This window comes from Bombina bombina, chromosome 8 (genome assembly GCF_027579735.1).
Source record: "Bombina bombina isolate aBomBom1 chromosome 8, aBomBom1.pri, whole genome shotgun sequence".
NCBI classification, from domain to species: Eukaryota; Metazoa; Chordata; class Amphibia; order Anura; family Bombinatoridae; genus Bombina; species Bombina bombina.
Window position 1 is genome coordinate 335,385,020 of NC_069506.1, and position 19,240 is coordinate 335,404,259.

At 39.0% G+C, this 19,240-nt stretch overlaps 1 protein-coding gene across 1 annotated transcript in view; it reads left to right on the top strand.

The window, feature by feature from the left end:
- The window catches only part of LOC128639268 (pulmonary surfactant-associated protein C-like), an 80,549-nt gene extending 61,791 nt beyond the window's left edge, over positions 1 to 18,758 (top strand). Inside the window, exon 6 of the mRNA XM_053691570.1 lies at positions 18,554 to 18,758. Within this exon, the coding sequence (XP_053547545.1) occupies positions 18,554 to 18,562 (9 nt within the window). The 3' untranslated portion in view covers positions 18,563 to 18,758. The remainder of the gene's footprint in view (positions 1 to 18,553) is intronic.
- Positions 18,759 to 19,240: the final 482 nt, after the last annotated feature.

Here is a 19,240-nt window from a genome sequence, read left to right on the forward strand (position 1 = left end):
AAGGCTCAGAAAAAGAAGACAGGAAAGAGCTCAGTCTGACCCTTTTCCCTCTACCACACACAGAGTCTCAAACACCACGCCACCCAAACAACAAACTGAACCAATGGAGATTGGTGTGATTCGTGGTCCACTTTCACCTACCGAAAGAGCTAGACGTAGAAACCTACAACTGTGTATGTACTGTGCTAACCTTGCTCATACCATACAGGACTGTGATATTCTGCTCAAGTCTAAGAAAAGTAAGTTCCATTTCTTCTCTTCTCATGTCACTGGAATTCAACCTAATTACTGTAATCTTTCTTTACTTTTACAGTGGGGAGTAGACAAAACCTGCAACCTTGAAGCCATCATCGACTCTGGTGCATATTGCAACTATATAGATAAGGAGTTGGTTAAAAGAAATAAAATTCCACTGATTAGCAAACCTAACCCTGTCTCCATTCGAGTTATTGATGGCTCTACCATCTCTTCTGGTCCTATTACACATCAAACACTCCCCATACTTGTCGCTACTACTGATGGACACTCTGAATGTTTATCATTTGACGTCCTTCCTTCTCCTCTATTCCCAGTTGTTCTCGGCTTACAGTGGCTCCAAAGACACCAGCCCCAGATTAATTGGGGTAGCTTACAACTTACCTTCTCTTCCCCTTATTGCAAACAACACTGCCACCTTCAGACAAATTGCTGTTTACAACTCTCAGAAGCTCCACCAACTCTTCCTCAACAATACTCAGATTTCGCTGATGTGTTCAGTAAAAAACAGGCAGAGACTTTACCACCACACCGTGAGTACGACTGTCCTATTGAATTACAACCAGGTGCTACAATACCATATGGACACCTTTACCCTCTCAGCCAACCTGAGTTAGAACATCTGAAGGCTTACATCGATGAGAACTTACGGAAGTGTAACATATCTCAGCCTAATGTCACTATCCCTTTAAGAAATCCTTTTCTGACTGCTGCATTTGGGCAGTATTCACATTCAGCTTGCCTGCCTGCCTGATTAATCATTCATGCACCTGATTACCTCAGCCTCTTTTTAAGCCTTCTCAGGTCTAATGTGCCTTGCATTAACAATGAAGTTGTGATCCTGAACAGAGGTCTGTGACTGTTTCCTGCATGAACTTAGCAACTATTCCAAGATACAGCATTTCCTATTACCTATGCAAAATATCATCAAACCGCAAGTATCAAAAATATCTCCATTCTGTTTCCTGGACACAGCTACTTAACAATCTCTGAACTTTATTATAATTCAACTATGCTTTTGCTTACCATCACTCTCTAATTACAACAGCATCTTACTCAGAACTTTATAACTATTTCTCTGCTACAAGTTGTCATTGCTGAAATATCCTGCTGCAAATATGTTAACATATTCTGAACTCTGCATCTATGTGTTCAATTAAAAGCTTTCCTGTGATTCTCCAATATATGTTCAAACAGTAATTAATGCCTTAAACTTAACTTTCACCTGTGCTGCTCTGCTAATTACTGACATACAGCTCATTATAATAATATGTACTGTGAACCTGCAATAAACCAAGTTTGCATCTAAATGCACAAACAGTAATTAATGCCTAAACTTGCAGCTTGTCTAAGTACCTGTGCAGCTGTGCTTTAACTCTGACATACAGCTTTATATAATATTATGTACTGTGAACCTGCAACAATCCTTAGTTTGCATCTAAGTGTCAAACTTTCACCAGATTACTCTGAAGCCTGAACATTCCACTTTGCTATATTTCTCTCTCATTGAATCCTGCAGTTACTTCTATTAACTAACTATAAGTCACAGTGAACTCAGAATATATTGTATACAAATGTTGCACTCTCCATTTATTCTACAATAACTTCTAGCAACTATGAATCACAGAATATCATCTATCCACGTCCAGGATACTCTTCCCCGGGTCAGGGGTCGGTGTCTTCAAATCCCTACCACTGCCCCGAGGGTCTGTTTCCTGAGCGCATGTACACCGGATCATGACAGAATGTTAATGCCTAAAAAAGGGATCCGCAGTGGTAGTGGATGCACCGACCCTCAAAGGAAAATAAAAAATTACAACATAACTCAGACCCAAGCAATCCCTAAAGGAAAAACAGAAGATTTTCAAACTTTAAAAAATTTAAAGACACAGTACTCCCATTCTAGACAATCCTCTACTCATGTTCGTGGTTACCATTTTGGTGAAACTGATCCTGAATCTGACTATGAAAATGAAGAGGATTTAACCATAGCTTCAGCAGAAAAAAAAATCAGATCTTTAAAGATTTAAAGAGACAGAACCACTTTTCTAGAATTTCATCTGTTCCTCATGTTTGTGATTCCTATCCTGATGATACTGATTCTGAGTCTGTATATGTCAACAAGGAGGATGACTTCACAGATCCAGCTGAATTGGCATTAGACTGGTATGAGCGCAACTTTAATTCGCCACAAACTCAGACAAGACCTCAACCTATTTGCTATAATGACATCCTTGGTTGTTATATTTACAACATGGATGATACAGACAGCTCCCATCATGAAACCTCTCATGGAAATACTGATATTACCATGGATTCGTTAGATTGGACAGATTCAGAGCTGGAAGAAAGGACATCTGGTTTACAGACTGCTGTTAGGAGTAAAGGTCCGCTCAACTACTATGCTGATTTATCACATCAGAATTATGCATCCAGTGATGAAGAGGATTTCTGTTCTCAACCTTACTACAAGCCACAATGGCAGCAACTTAAGAAGCCTCATACTGGGAAGAAATCTAAGCTCTCTAAGAAAAAGAAGAAGAAGAAGAAAATCCTTCTGCCCACAGAAAATCAGAAGTGCAAAGAGGAAACTCAGCCTGATTCCCCTGTTTTAGATTCTGTTGTACCAGACCCTCTCTTGCCTCCTGACACTGTCAACACCGAGCTGGATGATGTCTATAGTCACTATCAGTCTCTTCTTAAAGCATCTAATGGTATCTCTTCTCAGACTCTACAACAACTACAAAAACTGTTTCCAACTATTGATTTCTTGCATCCCTCTCATGCTGCCTCAATACCTGTAAACCCTGTGCTAGAAGCAAAAGATAATTCTGTTCCAGATATACAACCTTTCAGTTTACCAGAGATAATCCCTGGAGAATTTAGCTCTGATATTCAAACTCAAATAAGCATGCCTGCTGAACTCCAGATAACTTCTCAGTCAGAATCTTGTGTCACAATTCCTCCGCATCTACCTGAGTGTGGCATATTGCAGTACACTTCACCTTCTCAAAATTCTTCTGTTATTGCATCTAAGAAATTGTTTCCCTTGGGAGATACTTTGCATCAACCTACATTTTCTACTACATCAGTTTCCTGTACAGGAATTCCTGATACTCAATCCTGTGAGGACAACTTTGAACCAAGTTTGCAAGTGGACATTCTTGAACCTGAAACTTGTACAAAAGTTCTTCAAGAAGATTCCCCTGTGCCCATTCCTGTTCCTGTTTTCCATGATTATACTACTAAACCTGACATCAAGGTGGACTCTCCTGTTTTTGACCCTGGTATGGGTATTCCTTTGTTTAACCCAGAAATGGGTGTAATAATACTTGATCCTGAAGATAGCCATGCCCTCTACTCAGAAGCGAGTATGGTTCTTGGCTCTAAAGTGGGTCTTGTTAATTCTTCGTTTATGAACCCTGAAGAAAGCCTTGCCCTCTGCTCAGAAGAGAGTATGGTTCCTGGCTCTAAAGTGGGTTCTTTTTCTTTCTCTATAGTTGAACCTTGCCCTGGCATGGGCATACCTTCACCTGATCCTACTGAGGATATTCCTGAACCTTGCCCAGATGTGGGTACTTCTGAACATTGCCCTGGCATGGGCATTCCTTCACCTGATCCTACTGAGGATAGTCCTGAACCTTGCCCAGATGTGGGTACTTCTGAACATTGCCCTGGCATGGGCATTCCTTCACCTGATCCTACTGAGGATATGACTGAACCTTGCCCAGATGTGGGTATTCCTGAACCTTACCCTGGTGTGGACATTCATATACCTATTCTTAGTGAGAACACTTTTGATTCTGAATCCAGTAAGGAGACATTTCATTTTGAATTAGAAGATGGCAAGAACTGGACAAATCTTGCACTCTACACTCCTATCTCCTATTTTGAAGAAAGCCCTGCTATTGCGTTAGAAGTGGCTATAGCTTTTTCTTTTGGAGTATATCTAATCCTCAGCCAAGAGGTTAATTCTGAGGATACTCAAATCTCTGACCCAAAGGTGGTTAATCTGGTTATCAATCCAGAATGCTGCATCTCTATTTCTGAAGCTGAGGAAAGCCTTTTCATATCTCTAGGACTGGCTGCCTTTTCATTGGCTATATACATGGTCATCTATCATGAAGAACATCCACCTGTCTACCCTCAGAATGATTCTGTGGTAGGAAGCTCATTGTATGTTACGTTCATGCATTCTCACGATGACTACAAAAAAGTTGACTTCAAGTTTTGCTCTCATCATTGTCAAGATCTTTTGATACCTGAATTACATGGCCTTTACTTCGTCATTCAACTTTTTCAAGAGATCTCCAACCCTCCTTTCTTGATTTCCGATTGGACTCACTACCTCCATACACCTACTACCGATTCTCCATATCAATTTTGTTCTCTCTCCTTTTGGATTGTATTGGGCGCCCGGAGGTCGCCTTTAAGGAGGGGAATCTGTAACATATCTCAGCCTAATGTCACTATCCCTTTAAGAAATCCTTTTCTGACTGCTGCATTTGGGCAGTATTCACATTCAGCTTGCCTGCCTGCCTGATTAATCATTCATGCACCTGATTACCTCAGCCTCTTTTTAAGCCTTCTCAGGTCTAATGTGCCTTGCATTAACAATGAAGTTGTGATCCTGAACAGAGGTCTGTGACTGTTTCCTGCATGAACTTAGCAACTATTCCAAGATACAGCATTTCCTATTACCTATGCAAAATATCATCAAACCGCAAGTATCAAAAATATCTCCATTCTGTTTCCTGGACACAGCTACTTAACAATCTCTGAACTTTATTATAATTCAACTATGCTTTTGCTTACCATCACTCTCTAATTACAACAGCATCTTACTCAGAACTTTATAACTATTTCTCTGCTACAAGTTGTCATTGCTGAAATATCCTGCTGCAAATATGTTAACATATTCTGAACTCTGCATCTATGTGTTCAATTAAAAGCTTTCCTGTGATTCTCCAATATATGTTCAAACAGTAATTAATGCCTTAAACTTAACTTTCACCTGTGCTGCTCTGCTAATTACTGACATACAGCTCATTATAATAATATGTACTGTGAACCTGCAATAAACCAAGTTTGCATCTAAATGCACAAACAGTAATTAATGCCTAAACTTGCAGCTTGTCTAAGTACCTGTGCAGCTGTGCTTTAACTCTGACATACAGCTTTATATAATATTATGTACTGTGAACCTGCAACAATCCTTAGTTTGCATCTAAGTGTCAAACTTTCACCAGATTACTCTGAAGCCTGAACATTCCACTTTGCTATATTTCTCTCTCATTGAATCCTGCAGTTACTTCTATTAACTAACTATAAGTCACAGTGAACTCAGAATATATTGTATACAAATGTTGCACTCTCCATTTATTCTACAATAACTTCTAGCAACTATGAATCACAGAATATCATCTATCCACGTCCAGGATACTCTTCCCCGGGTCAGGGGTCGGTGTCTTCAAATCCCTACCACTGCCCCGAGGGTCTGTTTCCTGAGCGCATGTACACCGGATCATGACAGGAAGGGTTTCATTCGTCCCTCCACCTCTCCCGCTGGGGCCGGAATATTCTTCGTCAAAAATAAGGATTCCAGCCTCAGACCAATAATAGATTACCGTGAATTGAACAAGAGAACCATAAAAAACCGTTACCCATTACCCCTCATCCCTGAACTTATTGAAAGGCTCTATCAGGCAAAGATCTTCACAAAACTTGATTTACGCGGGGCATACAACCTTGTCCGAATCAGAAAGGGGGACGAGTGGCTAACAGCTTTCCGCTCAAGATACGGGCATTTTGAGTATCTCGTTATGCCTTTCGGGCTTTGCAATGCCCCTGCTACTTTTCAGCACTTCGTCAATGACTTTTTCAGAGATCTTCTAGACACATGCCTTGTAATTTATCTTGATGATATTCTTGTTTTTTCCAACTCAGAACAAGAGCATGTTTTACACGTCAGGAAGGTTCTTGAGAGATTGAGAGAACACCATCTATTTGCAAAATTGGAGAAATGTACCTTCCATACCACAGAGCTCTCATATCTCGGGTACCACATTAGTCCTGATGGAATTAAGATGGAAGACACTAAAGTTCAAACTGTTAGGGACTGGATCAGACCTAAAACTAGAAAAGGGGTACAGCGCTTCCTAGGTTTCGCAAATTATTACAGGAAGTTCATAAAAAATTTCTCACAAATTGCCAAACCTCTGTCACGTCTCACTGCTACTAATACTCCTTTTCAATGGACACCTCAGGCTACAGAAGCTTTCAACAACTTAAAGCACCGTTTCACCACTGCCCCAATCCTAGCCTTTCCTGATCAGTCCTTACCATACATCCTCGAGGTTGACTCCTCAGATTTCGCTATAGGCGCCGTCCTCTCCCAGAGACCCACTTCCTCCGGACCCATTCATCCAGTTGCGTATTATTCGAAGCTCATGTTACCTGCCGAACGCAATTACCCAATAGGAGAGAAGGAGCTTCTTGCTATCAAACGCGCATTAGAACATTGGAGGCATCTCCTAGAAGGGACTGAGAAACCAATAACCATATTTACTGATCATAAAAACCTTGAATTCTTACAAACGAATAAAACCCTATCCTCTCGACAAATCCGGTGGTATTTGTATTTCACACGCTTTAATTTCAACATAGTCTACAAACCAGCAAACAAAAACCATAAAGCTGATGCTCTCTCCAGGATGGTGGACACTCCTCCTTCTCCTACTTCCATAAAGCAGATCATACCCACTGAACGTTTCATTAGTTTTTCTGATCCGCTTCCAAACCAGTTACGAGATTCCTTGTTGTCTGACATACAATTACCACTCCACAAGCTCACTAAAGGTTCAGATGGTCTCTACTATCATGACAAAAGACTGTATATACCTCCTTCTCTCAGACAAACCATCATCCAACGCCACCACATTCCCCCTACTTCAGGTCATCAAGGCATTACCAGAACTGCTGAAAAGATTTCAAGATGTTATTGGTGGCCCGACTTAACCCAGTCTGTCTCTGAATACATAAAAAATTGTGTGGTCTGTATAACAACAAAATCAGAGAATAAACCACCATATGGTTTCCTTATGCCCATAAAGGTCCAAGACAAACCGTGGCAACATGTAGGCTTGGATTTCATCGTCGATCTTCCACTTTCATCTAAACAAAATACCATATTGGTTGCTATAGACTTGTTCACCAAGATGGCACACTTTATCCCTTTCCATAAGGTACCTTCATCTTCGGAAACGGCAGACTTATTCCTACAGAACGTAGTCCGCTTACATGGTGTTCCTCGTATCCTGACATCTGATCGCGGAACACAATTTACTTCAAAATTTTTGGAAACAACTCTCTTTTCTTCTCCAAATAGATCATCGGTACAGCACTTCTTTCCATCCTCAAACCAACGGCCAAATGGAGCGTGCAAACCAGTGGCTTGAACAGTTTTTACGAGCATACTGTTCGCAACATCAAGACAACTGGGTCCGTTTCCTACCTATGGCCGAATTCGCATTCAACGACTCTCTCAATTCAACTACGAAGATGACACCTTTCTTCGCCAATTACGGGTACCATCCCACTATCCATATTTCACCTGGGTCTGTTCCCAATTCACCCAAAGTTGATGATCTATCCAACTCCCTGCTGGAAACTTTCCGGACCGTTCGGGAGAACATCCTCCATGCCCAAAAGTCTCAGAAGCATCATTACGATCTAAGGCGCCGTACTCCCCCATCTTATGCTGTGGGAGACCTTGTCTGGCTATCTACGAAAAATCTCAAGCTTCGTGTTCCTACCAAGAAACTGGGTAAATTATACATTGGTCCTTTTCCTGTCACTAGGGTTATAAACCCCAATGTAGTAACACTGGACTTACCTGCTACTTTGCGTATACACCCCAGTTTTCATGTCTCCCTACTGAAGCCAGCTTCACGAGGTAGTGGTACCCATCTTGTCATGCCTCCATCCTCCCAATTTCCTGACTCAGAGGAGTATGAGGTGAAATCGATTCTTGATTCCCGTCACCGGGGTGGCGTTCTCGAATATCTTATCCGTTGGAAGGGTTATTCTTCGGATGAAGATTCCTGGGAGCCCTCTACCCATCTTCATGCTCCGGCTCTTGTCTCTCTATTTCACCGTAGACATCCGGATAGACCGAGACCTCAAGCTCTGGGAGCGCTTCTTTGAGGAGGGGGTGATGTCAGGAAATCACCTTTACTACACTCCACCCACTTTCCCTATAAAGCCTGCCAGTTTAGTGCAGACAGGTGCTTAGTATTTTGTGTGCAGACCTGCATGTCTCACCTCCCTGCAGTTCCTGTCTGTTTCCTGATTTCAATACAAGCTAAACCGCCAAACCAAATTTCCAATATATCCTGATGCTAAGGATTCAACAACGGATTTTCATCTACTTTCTACTCACTGATACTGGAAATCACTTCTCTTGGATTCTGCCTTTTATCTACCACTGCAAAGTACTACAACGTCACAACTTCTAACTCAGCTCATCATCTGAAACATTGTGGCAAACGCTTTACTTTCCACAATCAATTGAGTGACTCTCTTGCACCAACCTCCATACCTCATACGGATTTAAGCTTCAAACAAACATCCTTACCGGATTGTATTTTACTCGCCGCTACACGGCACTTCAACACGCCCACCTGTGACGTAACAGGTAACGGCTCACAGATTCAGTAACGAACCGCTACTACCATATGCGCTGTCTGCGCAATCTCTGCTACACTGTATTCACTCCTCTTAGAGTGCAGAGACTCTTGTGTTCAGTGCAAGTTTTACTTTAGTTGTATACTTACTCCTGTGAAGAAACAGGTATCCGTTCCTATTTTCATTTAGCTGTTAGTTTTATGTTAGTCTACATTAGGGTTATTCTTAGGATAGTTATTCCTTATGTTTATTTTGCTGCTGCTATATTTTTCCCAATTGTGCTAAACATAACATTGGGGAATAGTAGCAATTTAATATATTAATATCACAACATATTCCTTGCTGTTACCTTCCGTATGTTACAGCCTGAATACACTGTGATACACTTCAGTACCAGTTCCGCAGCTGAGAATCCAACTCATATTACAAGTGCAGCTGAGAAAGGTAATCAGCACCCTGACAGAGACGCTATTAATTCGGCATGGATAGAATTTGCACAACGGCAATAGATACACAGGCGGCAAGGTATCTCAAATATAAAAAGGTTTATTTGTTAAAAGCAATCACAGCAACGCGTTTCTCGGTTGGATGGCCGTTTCATGAGGCTGTATCAGTGAATACATTATCACACCTTTTATACCTTGCTACACCTGTCTTAATGGGCGGTTCTAACATGAAGTTCCTGTCTCTGACAAATCTTTAACTATTTGGAAGCTGTTCACATCTCATTGTAATGGCTAAAAGTTAAAAGCCTAACATTTCATAGTAATGACTATAATTAAAAACATAATGAACTATCATATAAAACATAATATATACAATATAAAGTTATAATAAATATACAAACATTAACAGAATTAATATATCGGCAAAATATATAAAAAATAAAATGAAATAAACATAAATAAATAAACATCTATACCATCATCAGTTCAAATAGTGATCATACTGGTTCCTAAAAACAAATAATTAAATCATGTCAATTAATGACTATGGTGTGGGAAACTGATCTTGGAGGATTAAATGGATGTAATAAGGTAAATTGATTTGCTAGACCGAGATCAAATTAATATACAAGTTGGAACAGATATATAAAAAGAATGTGTCAGATGCCAACAACACATATATAACATTGGCACTATAATATATGACCCAAACAATTGAAAAAAATGAGAAAAAATTGTGTCACTAAGATAGATCCCTAAATATGGGAGACATGTACATAATATGTATGGCAGAGGGAGGCCCACTGGACACCGACCCTATTCAAAATGCTGCCAAGTCTATATTTAAATTAAGGCCAGTGGGATGGAGGGTTCTAAGGATATGTATCCAGTAGGTCTCCCTCTGTCTAAGTCTGGACAATCTATTATATAAATGTGATACAGGGATGTGTTCAATAGGGCAAATACTAAAACAGTCACTATTGCCATTATGTGATTGATTGCAATGTCTGGGAACACTGTGATTCTTATAGTTCTTTTTCATGTTTCTCACATGTTCGGACCATCTAATACTAAGGCATCTACAGGTTCTACCCACGTACTGAACTCCACAGACACAGGACAACAGATATATTACATATCTGGAGGCACATGTAATATGACCAATTATAGAGAAATGTTTCCCAGTTATATTTGATTTAAAAGTGGTTTGTTGGTGTGTAATCTTGACACAAAGTTTACATCTCCTATCTTTGCACCTATAGGATCCTACTGGTATATTACCCACTCGTTGGCGACTATTAAGAATTTTATGTTTGACTATCTTACTGGGAGCTAGAAGGGATTTTAAACTAGGTGCTTTTTTATATACTATCCTTGGTTTATTACTAACTAGGTTTCCTAGTATAGGGTATTTTTTAATAATACCCCAATGTTTATTGATAATTTGACGTATTCTTTTATGGTTACAATTATATTCTGTGATAAATGGAGTAAAGTTTTCCATGAATTTTGATTTCTCTTTATTGTTTGTCAAAAAATAATTGTCCCTATTATCTTGTTTGGCTCTTTCGTAACCATTTTCTATAATCTGTGATGGATAATGTTTTTCCCTGAAACGTTCTTTCAATATCAAACTTTGAGCCTCATAGTCCACCATGGTGCTACAATTGCGACAAATTCTTTTGAATTGGCCATAGGGCACGTTCCGTTTCCATGGAAAATGATGGTGACTGTTAAAGTCTAAATAACTATTACAGTCCACCATACCAGCGTTGTCTTAAGGGTGCGCTGGGAAAAAAAGCAGCGTTAGCTACGCGGGTCTTTACCGACAAAACTCTAAATCTAGCCGAAGGACTGTAAAGGAATTTAAAAATGCCTGGGACATGCATAAGGCTATCCTAAGGAAAAAGTAACATGTAATATGGGTAGACTTGATGGGCCTTTTTGGTTCTTATCTACCGTCAAATTCTATGTTTCTATGTCTGTCAGTCTATCTCTGTCTGTCAGTCTGTCTATCTCTGTCTGTCAGTCTGTCTGTCAGTCTATCTCTGTCTGTCAGTCTATCTGTCTGTCTATCTCTGTCTGTCTGTCTGTCTATCTCTGTCTGTCAGTATATCTGTCTGTCTATCTCTGTCTGTCTGTCTATCTCTGTCTGTCAGTCTGTCTGTCTGTCTGTCTATCTCTGTCTGTCAGTCTGTCTGTCTGTCTGTCTATCTCTGTATAAAGAATATTCCAGCCTCCAATTTCTTTAAAAGACCTTTATTTCATATAGGGTCCTGAGTAGAAATTACAACGTTTCAAGCCTAAACAGGCTCTTAATCATGTATAATTGAATACACACAGGTACATGTCTTTATATCCCCTTACCTGTTTATTCAACATCCTGTGTTAAGCTAATTGCACAACAGTGCCATCTTGTGGATATAAAATTCAATGCAGCACAAAGTTATCACAGGATGTGCACAAACATACAACAAAACATTTACTTAAAAAAAACACATATCTATGTACAAAATTTAAAAGAGGTACATAACACAACTTTTTAGAAAAAATGTGTGGTTCAACTCATGTTTTTTTTATATATTATTCAAAATGTATACATAATTCTTTTCTCAATAATTATTCAGAAAAAAAAGACTAATCAAAATCCTTGTTCATGCCTTTTGGTCTCATTGATTCCAATTTATATACCCAAAACATTTCCCTCATCTTCAACAAATGTTCTCTATCTCCACCCCTTCTAGGCCTATCAACCTGTTCTAAGATTTGAAACCTAAGTTGGCTGATATTATGACCCATAGAGATGAAGTGAGAGAATACTGGAGCTTCTTTATTTTTGCATCTAATGTTGGATTTATGCTCAGTTATCCTCTCCCTTACCTCTCTACAGGTCTCACCAATATAAATTTGGCCACATGGGCATTTAATAAGGTAGATACAGTATGTGGCTCTACAAGTTAAATATTTGTTAATTTTAAATCTCTTCCCAGTGGTGGGATGATAAAAACTATCTCCCTTGATCATGGAACTGCAGTTGCTGCAATTCAGGCATGGGTAGCAACCTAGTTTCTTAGGCCCAATAGTTCTCTGGCTTTCTTGTTTATGGCTACCAATGTCTGAATGCACCAACATATCTCTAATGCTCCTGTTCTTTTTATAAGCCACCATTGGGTTTTCTCTGAATTCAATAATTTCTGGGTGGCACTCTCTTATTATACGCCAATTCTTCTTTAGAATACCAGTGACTTTGTTGCTCAATCTATTATATTGTGTAACAAAAATCATACGATTAGTTTTTGATTGCTTACTTATCTTATCTGTTCCCTCCAAAATCATATCCAATTGTTTAGAAACAAGCAGGAGGATGATAATTTCTATCTATGAACTTACTGGCCATCTGCTGCAGTCTATATTTACATTGGTCCTGATCTGTTACTATTCTTTTAACTCGAGTAAATTGACTGCTACACAAATGTATCCAAATATTCAACTCCTACTTCATTCATGTTCAATGTAAATTTAAGTCCCATAACTGAGTCATTAAGATCTTGTACAAATGACAAGAGGCTACCAACGTCGCCCCCCCACACGCCAAACACATCATCAATATATCTCCACCAGGAGGCGCCATATTGTTGGAATAATGGGTGGGAATATACAAAATATTCCTCAAAATTATTCATGAAAATGTTGGCGTATGTGGGGGCGATGTTGGAGCCCATTGCCATCTCTTGTCTTTGTAAATAATATACATCACCAAATAAAAAATAATTTTGATATAGTATAATAGTAAGTAATTCAACAAGAAAGCCAATTTCCATCTCAGTATAATCACCATTTGATCTCAAGACATTCTCAACTGCTGTAACCCCACTAGTGTGTTTTATAGAGGTGTATAGGCTAGAAACATCCAAAGTATATAAAATACACTTACTTCCAACAAATCCAAGATCTTTAAGTTTAGCTAGAAAGTCACTGGTATCTCTAATATATGAATTTGCTTGTTTTACAAATGGCTGCAATACCCTGTCTAAAAAGACAGAGATAGAGGAAAAATGGAGCCCATACCTACCACAATTGGCCTACCAGGGGGCTTTTTTGGGGCTTTATGAATTTTGGGTAATACATATATCACTGGCCTAATTGGATTAGTAACCTATAAATCCTCTCCAAATGTTTTTATTATTCCCCTTTTGACTGCACGATCCAAAATGCTCTTAATTTCTTTATTGATCTCAATAGTTGGATCTCTGCTTAATTCTTGATATACTTGACTATCAGCCAATTGTTTGTACATTTCTGCCATATAGTCTGTTGGGAATAATAACAAAAACATTTGGAGAGGATTTATATGTTACTAATCCAATTAGGCCAGTGATAAATGTATTACCCAAAATTCATAAAGCCCCAAAAAAGCCCCCTGGTAGGCCAATTGTGGCAGGTATGGGCTCCATTTTTTCCTCTATCTCTGTCTTTTTAGACAGGGTATTGCAGCCATTTGTAAAACAAGCAAATTCATATATTAGAGATACCAGTGACTTTCTAGCTAAACTTAAAGATCTTGGATTTGTTGGAAGTAAATGTATTTGATATACTTTGGATGTTTCTAGCCTATACACCTCTATAAAACACACTAGTGGGGTTACAGCAGTTGAGAATGTCTTGAGATCAAATGGTGATTATACTGAGATGGAAATTGGCTTTCTTGTTGAATTACTTACTATTATACTATATCAAAATTATTTTTTATTTGGTGATGTATATTATTTACAAAGACAAGGGATGGCAATGGGCTCCAACGTCGCCCCCACATACGCCAACATTTTCATGAATAATTTTGAGGAATATTTTGTATATTCCCATCCATTATTCCAATGATATGGCGCCTCCTGGTGGAGATATATTGATGATGTGTTTGGCGTGTGGGGGGGGGCGACGTTGGTAGCCTCTTGTCATTTGTACAAGATCTTAATGACTCAGTTATGGGACTTAAATTTACATTGAACATGAATGAAGTAGGAGTTGAATATTTGGATACATTTGTGTATAACAAGGGAGGGTTCTTACATACAGACCTCTATGTTAAGAGTACAGATAGGAATAATTTGTTAAAATATGGGAGTTGTCATCCAGAAAACATTTTTAAATCAATCCCTAAGAGTCAATTTACTTGAGTTAAAAGAATAGTAACAGATCAGGACCAATGTAAATATAGACTGCAGCAGATGGCCAGTAAGTTCATAGATAGAAATGATCCTCCTCTGCTTGTTTCTAAACAATTGGATATGATTTTGGAGGGAACAGATAAGATAAGTAAGCAACCAAAAACTAATCGTATGATTTTTGTTACACAATATAATAGGTTGAGCAACAAAGTCACTGGTATTCTAAAGAAGAATTGGCGTATAATAAGAGAGTGCCACCCAGAAATTATTGAATTCAGAGAAAACCCAATGGTGGCTTATAAAAAGAACAGGAGCATTAGAGATATGTTGGTGCATTCAGACATTGGTAGCCATAAACAAGAAAGCCAGAGACTATTGGGCCTAAGAAACTAGGTTGCTACCCATGCCTGAATTGCAGCAACTGCAGTTCCATGATCAAGGGAGATAGTTTTTATCATCCCACCACTGGGAAGAGATTTAAAATTAACAAATATTTAACTTGTAGAGCCACATACTGTATCTACCTTATTAAATGCCCATGTGGCCAAATTTATATTGGTGAGACCTGTAGAGAGGTAAGGGAGAGGATAACTGAGCATAAATCCAACATTAGATGCAAAAATAAAGAAGCTCCAGTATCCTCTCACTTCCTCTCTATGGGTCATAATATCAGCCAACTTAGGTTTCAAATCTTAGAACAGGTTGATAGGCCTAGAAGAGGTGGAGATAGAGAACATTTGTTGAAGATGAGGGAAATGTTTTGGGTATATAAATTGGAATCAATGAGACCAAAAGGCATGAACAAGGATTTTGATTAGTCTTTTTTTCCGAATAATTATTGAGAAAAGAATTATGTATACATTTTGAATAATATATAAAAAAACATGAGTTGAACCACACATTTTTTCTAAAAAGTTGTGTTATGTACCTCTTTTAAATTTTGTACATAGATATATGTGTTTTTTTTAAGTAAATGTTTTGTTGTATGTTTGTGCACATCCTGTGATAACTTTGTGCTGCATTGAATTTTATATCCACAAGATGGCACTGTTGTGCAATTAGCTTAACACAGGATGTTGAATAAACAGGTAAGGGGATATAACCCCTTAATGACCGAGGACGTGCAGGGTACGTCCTCAAAAAAAAGGCAGTTAACGCCTGAGGACGTACCCTGCACGTCCTCGGTGTGGAAAGCAGCTGGAAGCAATCCTGTTTGCTTCCAGCTGCTTTCCGGTTATTGCAGTGATGCCTCGATATGGAGGCATCCTGCAATAACCTTTTGAAGCCATCCGATGCAGAGAGAGCCACTCTGTGGCCCTCTCTGCACAGGAGATCGGTGGCTTCCTTCGTTGGTGGGTGGGAGCAGGACCGGGAGGCGGGTGGCGGCCATCGATGGCCCTGGAGATGTGGAGGGGGCGGGATCGTGGGCGGGGATGCCCGGGGGTGCGCACGGACGTGCGCGCGTGCACGGGAGGGCGGGGGCGGGTGCATGCACGGGGAGGGAGCGGGTGGGAACCGCTACACTACAGAAAAAGGTGTTAAAAAATAATGGTAAAAAAGGAATCTGTTAAAAAAAAAAAAACGATCAGTGAGGTGGTGGGGGTTTGTCTGGGGGGGGGGAAGCTGCACTACAGAAAAAAAAACTAAGAAAAAAAAGCCCTTTTTTCTGCAAACTGGGTACTGGCTGCCAGTACCCAAGATGGCCCCCAATAAGGCAGATGGGGAAGGTTGCAGAGGTGTTGGGGGGGGGGATCAGGGAGGTTGGAGGCTAAGGGGGGTCCTACACAGCAGAAGAATTTTTTAATTTTTTTTTTAAAAACCTAAACCCCCCAAAAAACTTTTATTTTAGTACTGGCAGACTTTCTGCCAGTACTTAAGATGGCGGGGACAATTGTGGGGTGGGGGAGGGAAGGGAGCTGTTTGGGAGGGATCAGGGGGTCTGATGTGTCAGGTGGGAGGCTGATCTCTACACTAAAGCTAAAATTAACCCTGCAAGCTCCCTACAAACTTCCTAATTAACTCCTTCACTGCTAGCCATAATACACGTGTGATGCGCAGCAGCATTTTGCGGCCTTCTAATTACCAGAAAGCAACGCCAAAGTCATATATGTCTGCTATTTCTGAACAAAGGGGATCCCAGAGAAGCATTTACAACCATTTGTGCCATAATTGCACAAGCTGTTTGTAAATAATTTCAGTGAGAAACCTAAAATTGTGAAAAATTTAATGTTTTTTTTAATTTGATCGCATTTGGCGGTGAAATGGTGGCATGAAATATACCAAAATGGGCCTAGATCAATACTTGGGGTTGTCTACTACCCTACACTAAAGCTAAAATTACCCCAAAAAAGCTCCCTACATGCTCCCTAATTAACCCCTTCACTGCTGGGCATAATACACGTGTGGTGCACAGTGGCATTTAGCGGCCTTCTAATTACCAAAAAGCAACGCCAAAGCCATATATGTCTGCTATTTCTGAACAAAGGGGATCCCAGAGAAGTATTTACAATCATTTATGCCATAATTGCACAAGCTGTTTGTAAATAATTTCAGTGAGAAACCGAAAGTTTGTGAAAAAATTTGTGAAAAAGTGAACGATTTTTTGTATTTGATCGCATTTGGCGGTGAAATGGTGGCATGAAATATACCAAAATTGGCCTAGATCAATACTTTGGGATGTCTTCTAAAAAAATATATATACATGTCAAGGGATATTCAGGGATTCCTGAAAGATATCAGTGTTCCAATGTAACTAGCGCTAATTTTGAAAAAAAGTAGTTTGGAAATAGCAAAGTGCTACTTGTATTTATGGCCCTATAGATTTCAAAAAAAGCAAAGAACATGTAAACATTGGGTATTTCTAAACTCAGGACAAAATTTAGAAACTATTTAGCATGTTTTTTTTTTTGGTGGTTGTAGATGTGAAACAGATTTTGGGGGTCAAAGTTAAAAAAAGTGTGTTTTTTTTCCATTTTTTCCTCATATTTTATAAAAATTTTTATAGTAAACTATAAGATATGATGAAAATAATGGTATTTTTAGAAAGTTAATTTAATGGCGAGAAAAACTGTATATAATATGTGTGGGTACAGTAAATGATTAAGAGGGAAATTACAGCTAAACACAAACACCGCAAAAATGTAAAAATAGCCTTGGTCCCAAACGGACAGAAAATGGAAAAGTGCTGTGGTCATTAAGGGGTTAAAGACATGTACCTGTGTGTATTCAATTATACATGATTAAGAGCCTGTTTAGGCTTGAAACGTTGTAATTTCTACTCAGGACCCTATATGAAATAAAGGTCTTTTAAAGAAATTGGAGGCTGGAATATTCTTTATACTTGGATTGATTGGGACCTGGCAAGTCCTTTATTCCGTGCCCTACTACAAGCAAAGAAGGTGTGCTGTTTTTCTAACCTTTTGGTGATCATGTCTGTCTATCTCTGTCTGTCAGTCTGTCTGTCAGTCTATCTCTGTCTGTCAGTCTGTCTATCTGTTTGGTACAGGAATACTTTTTATATTAGATTACCGTTTCTATCTGTTTTACGTTGTAAATTTAAAAGGACATAAAAGTTTAAAAAGAAACACATTGTAATAATGCACTGTTGCTTGCATATAACTTGCAAAGGTTTTAAACACACAGTTAAAGTCAGCTCCAGAGTAACATGCACTACTGGGAGCTAGATGAACACAACTGGTGAGCCAATGGCAAGAGCCTACCTAGGAATGCTTTTCAACCAAGGATACAAATAGAACATTAAAAATAGAATAAAATGAAAAATCTCTTAAAATTGCATGTTCTATCTGAATCATGAATGTTTAATTTGGTCATTTTTGTTTCCTTTCCTTTCACTGTACTCATTTTATGTAACTATCTTTGGAACTATTTGACTCAGAATTGAAAGGCTGGATCAAAACAGCAAACAACAAATTATTATCCTTAAGTCCCTAATATAAGTGTAAGAAATATTATTTATGTGCACTTTTCGTTTTTCTTTTTCAGGGCCAATAAAACAGGGCTATCAAAATCAGGTTCATGGTGCTTGGTGGAGAAGAATTCTACTAAAACTTGATATTTTCGAAGCTTTTTGTTATTCAGAATGATATGCTGAAATAAATATTCAGTTGTAAACAGTCATATAAGATTTAACTTCTATTTGATTAAACTATACTGGATTAATAAAGCACTTTGTATAATTTGTAATGAATTTAATGTAAGACTATGTTCTTCTTAACACACGAGGGCCATATTTCGGAAGCCTTTAAGGGCCACATATAAATGTAGAACTAAATAATAATACGTTACCCAGCTATCCAGTGGCACAGGGTCAGATTAAAGTGAATTTGCAGGGTACCCTCTTTCTGCTGTTCTCCCCCCCACAGGGCTCTTTTGAGTTGTGGCTACCTTATTTGCTCACTAACCAGAAGTCCCCAAAGCCCACATCTTAGTCCCACCTTTTCCTTGGACCACACAACCATGATGCACATTCTTAGTTCTGGTTTAAGCCAGGTGTAGCAAAAAATAGTGCAGAGTACTGCATGTGGCCCATGGGCCACCACAGAGGTGTAACTAGAAACCACAGGGCCCAGGTGCAAGAATCTAAGAAGGGCCCCCCAAGCCACCCCAAAAAATGTGTATTTGATACATATATTTTTTTTTAACATTTAACACAGAAAAAAAAATTGTGAA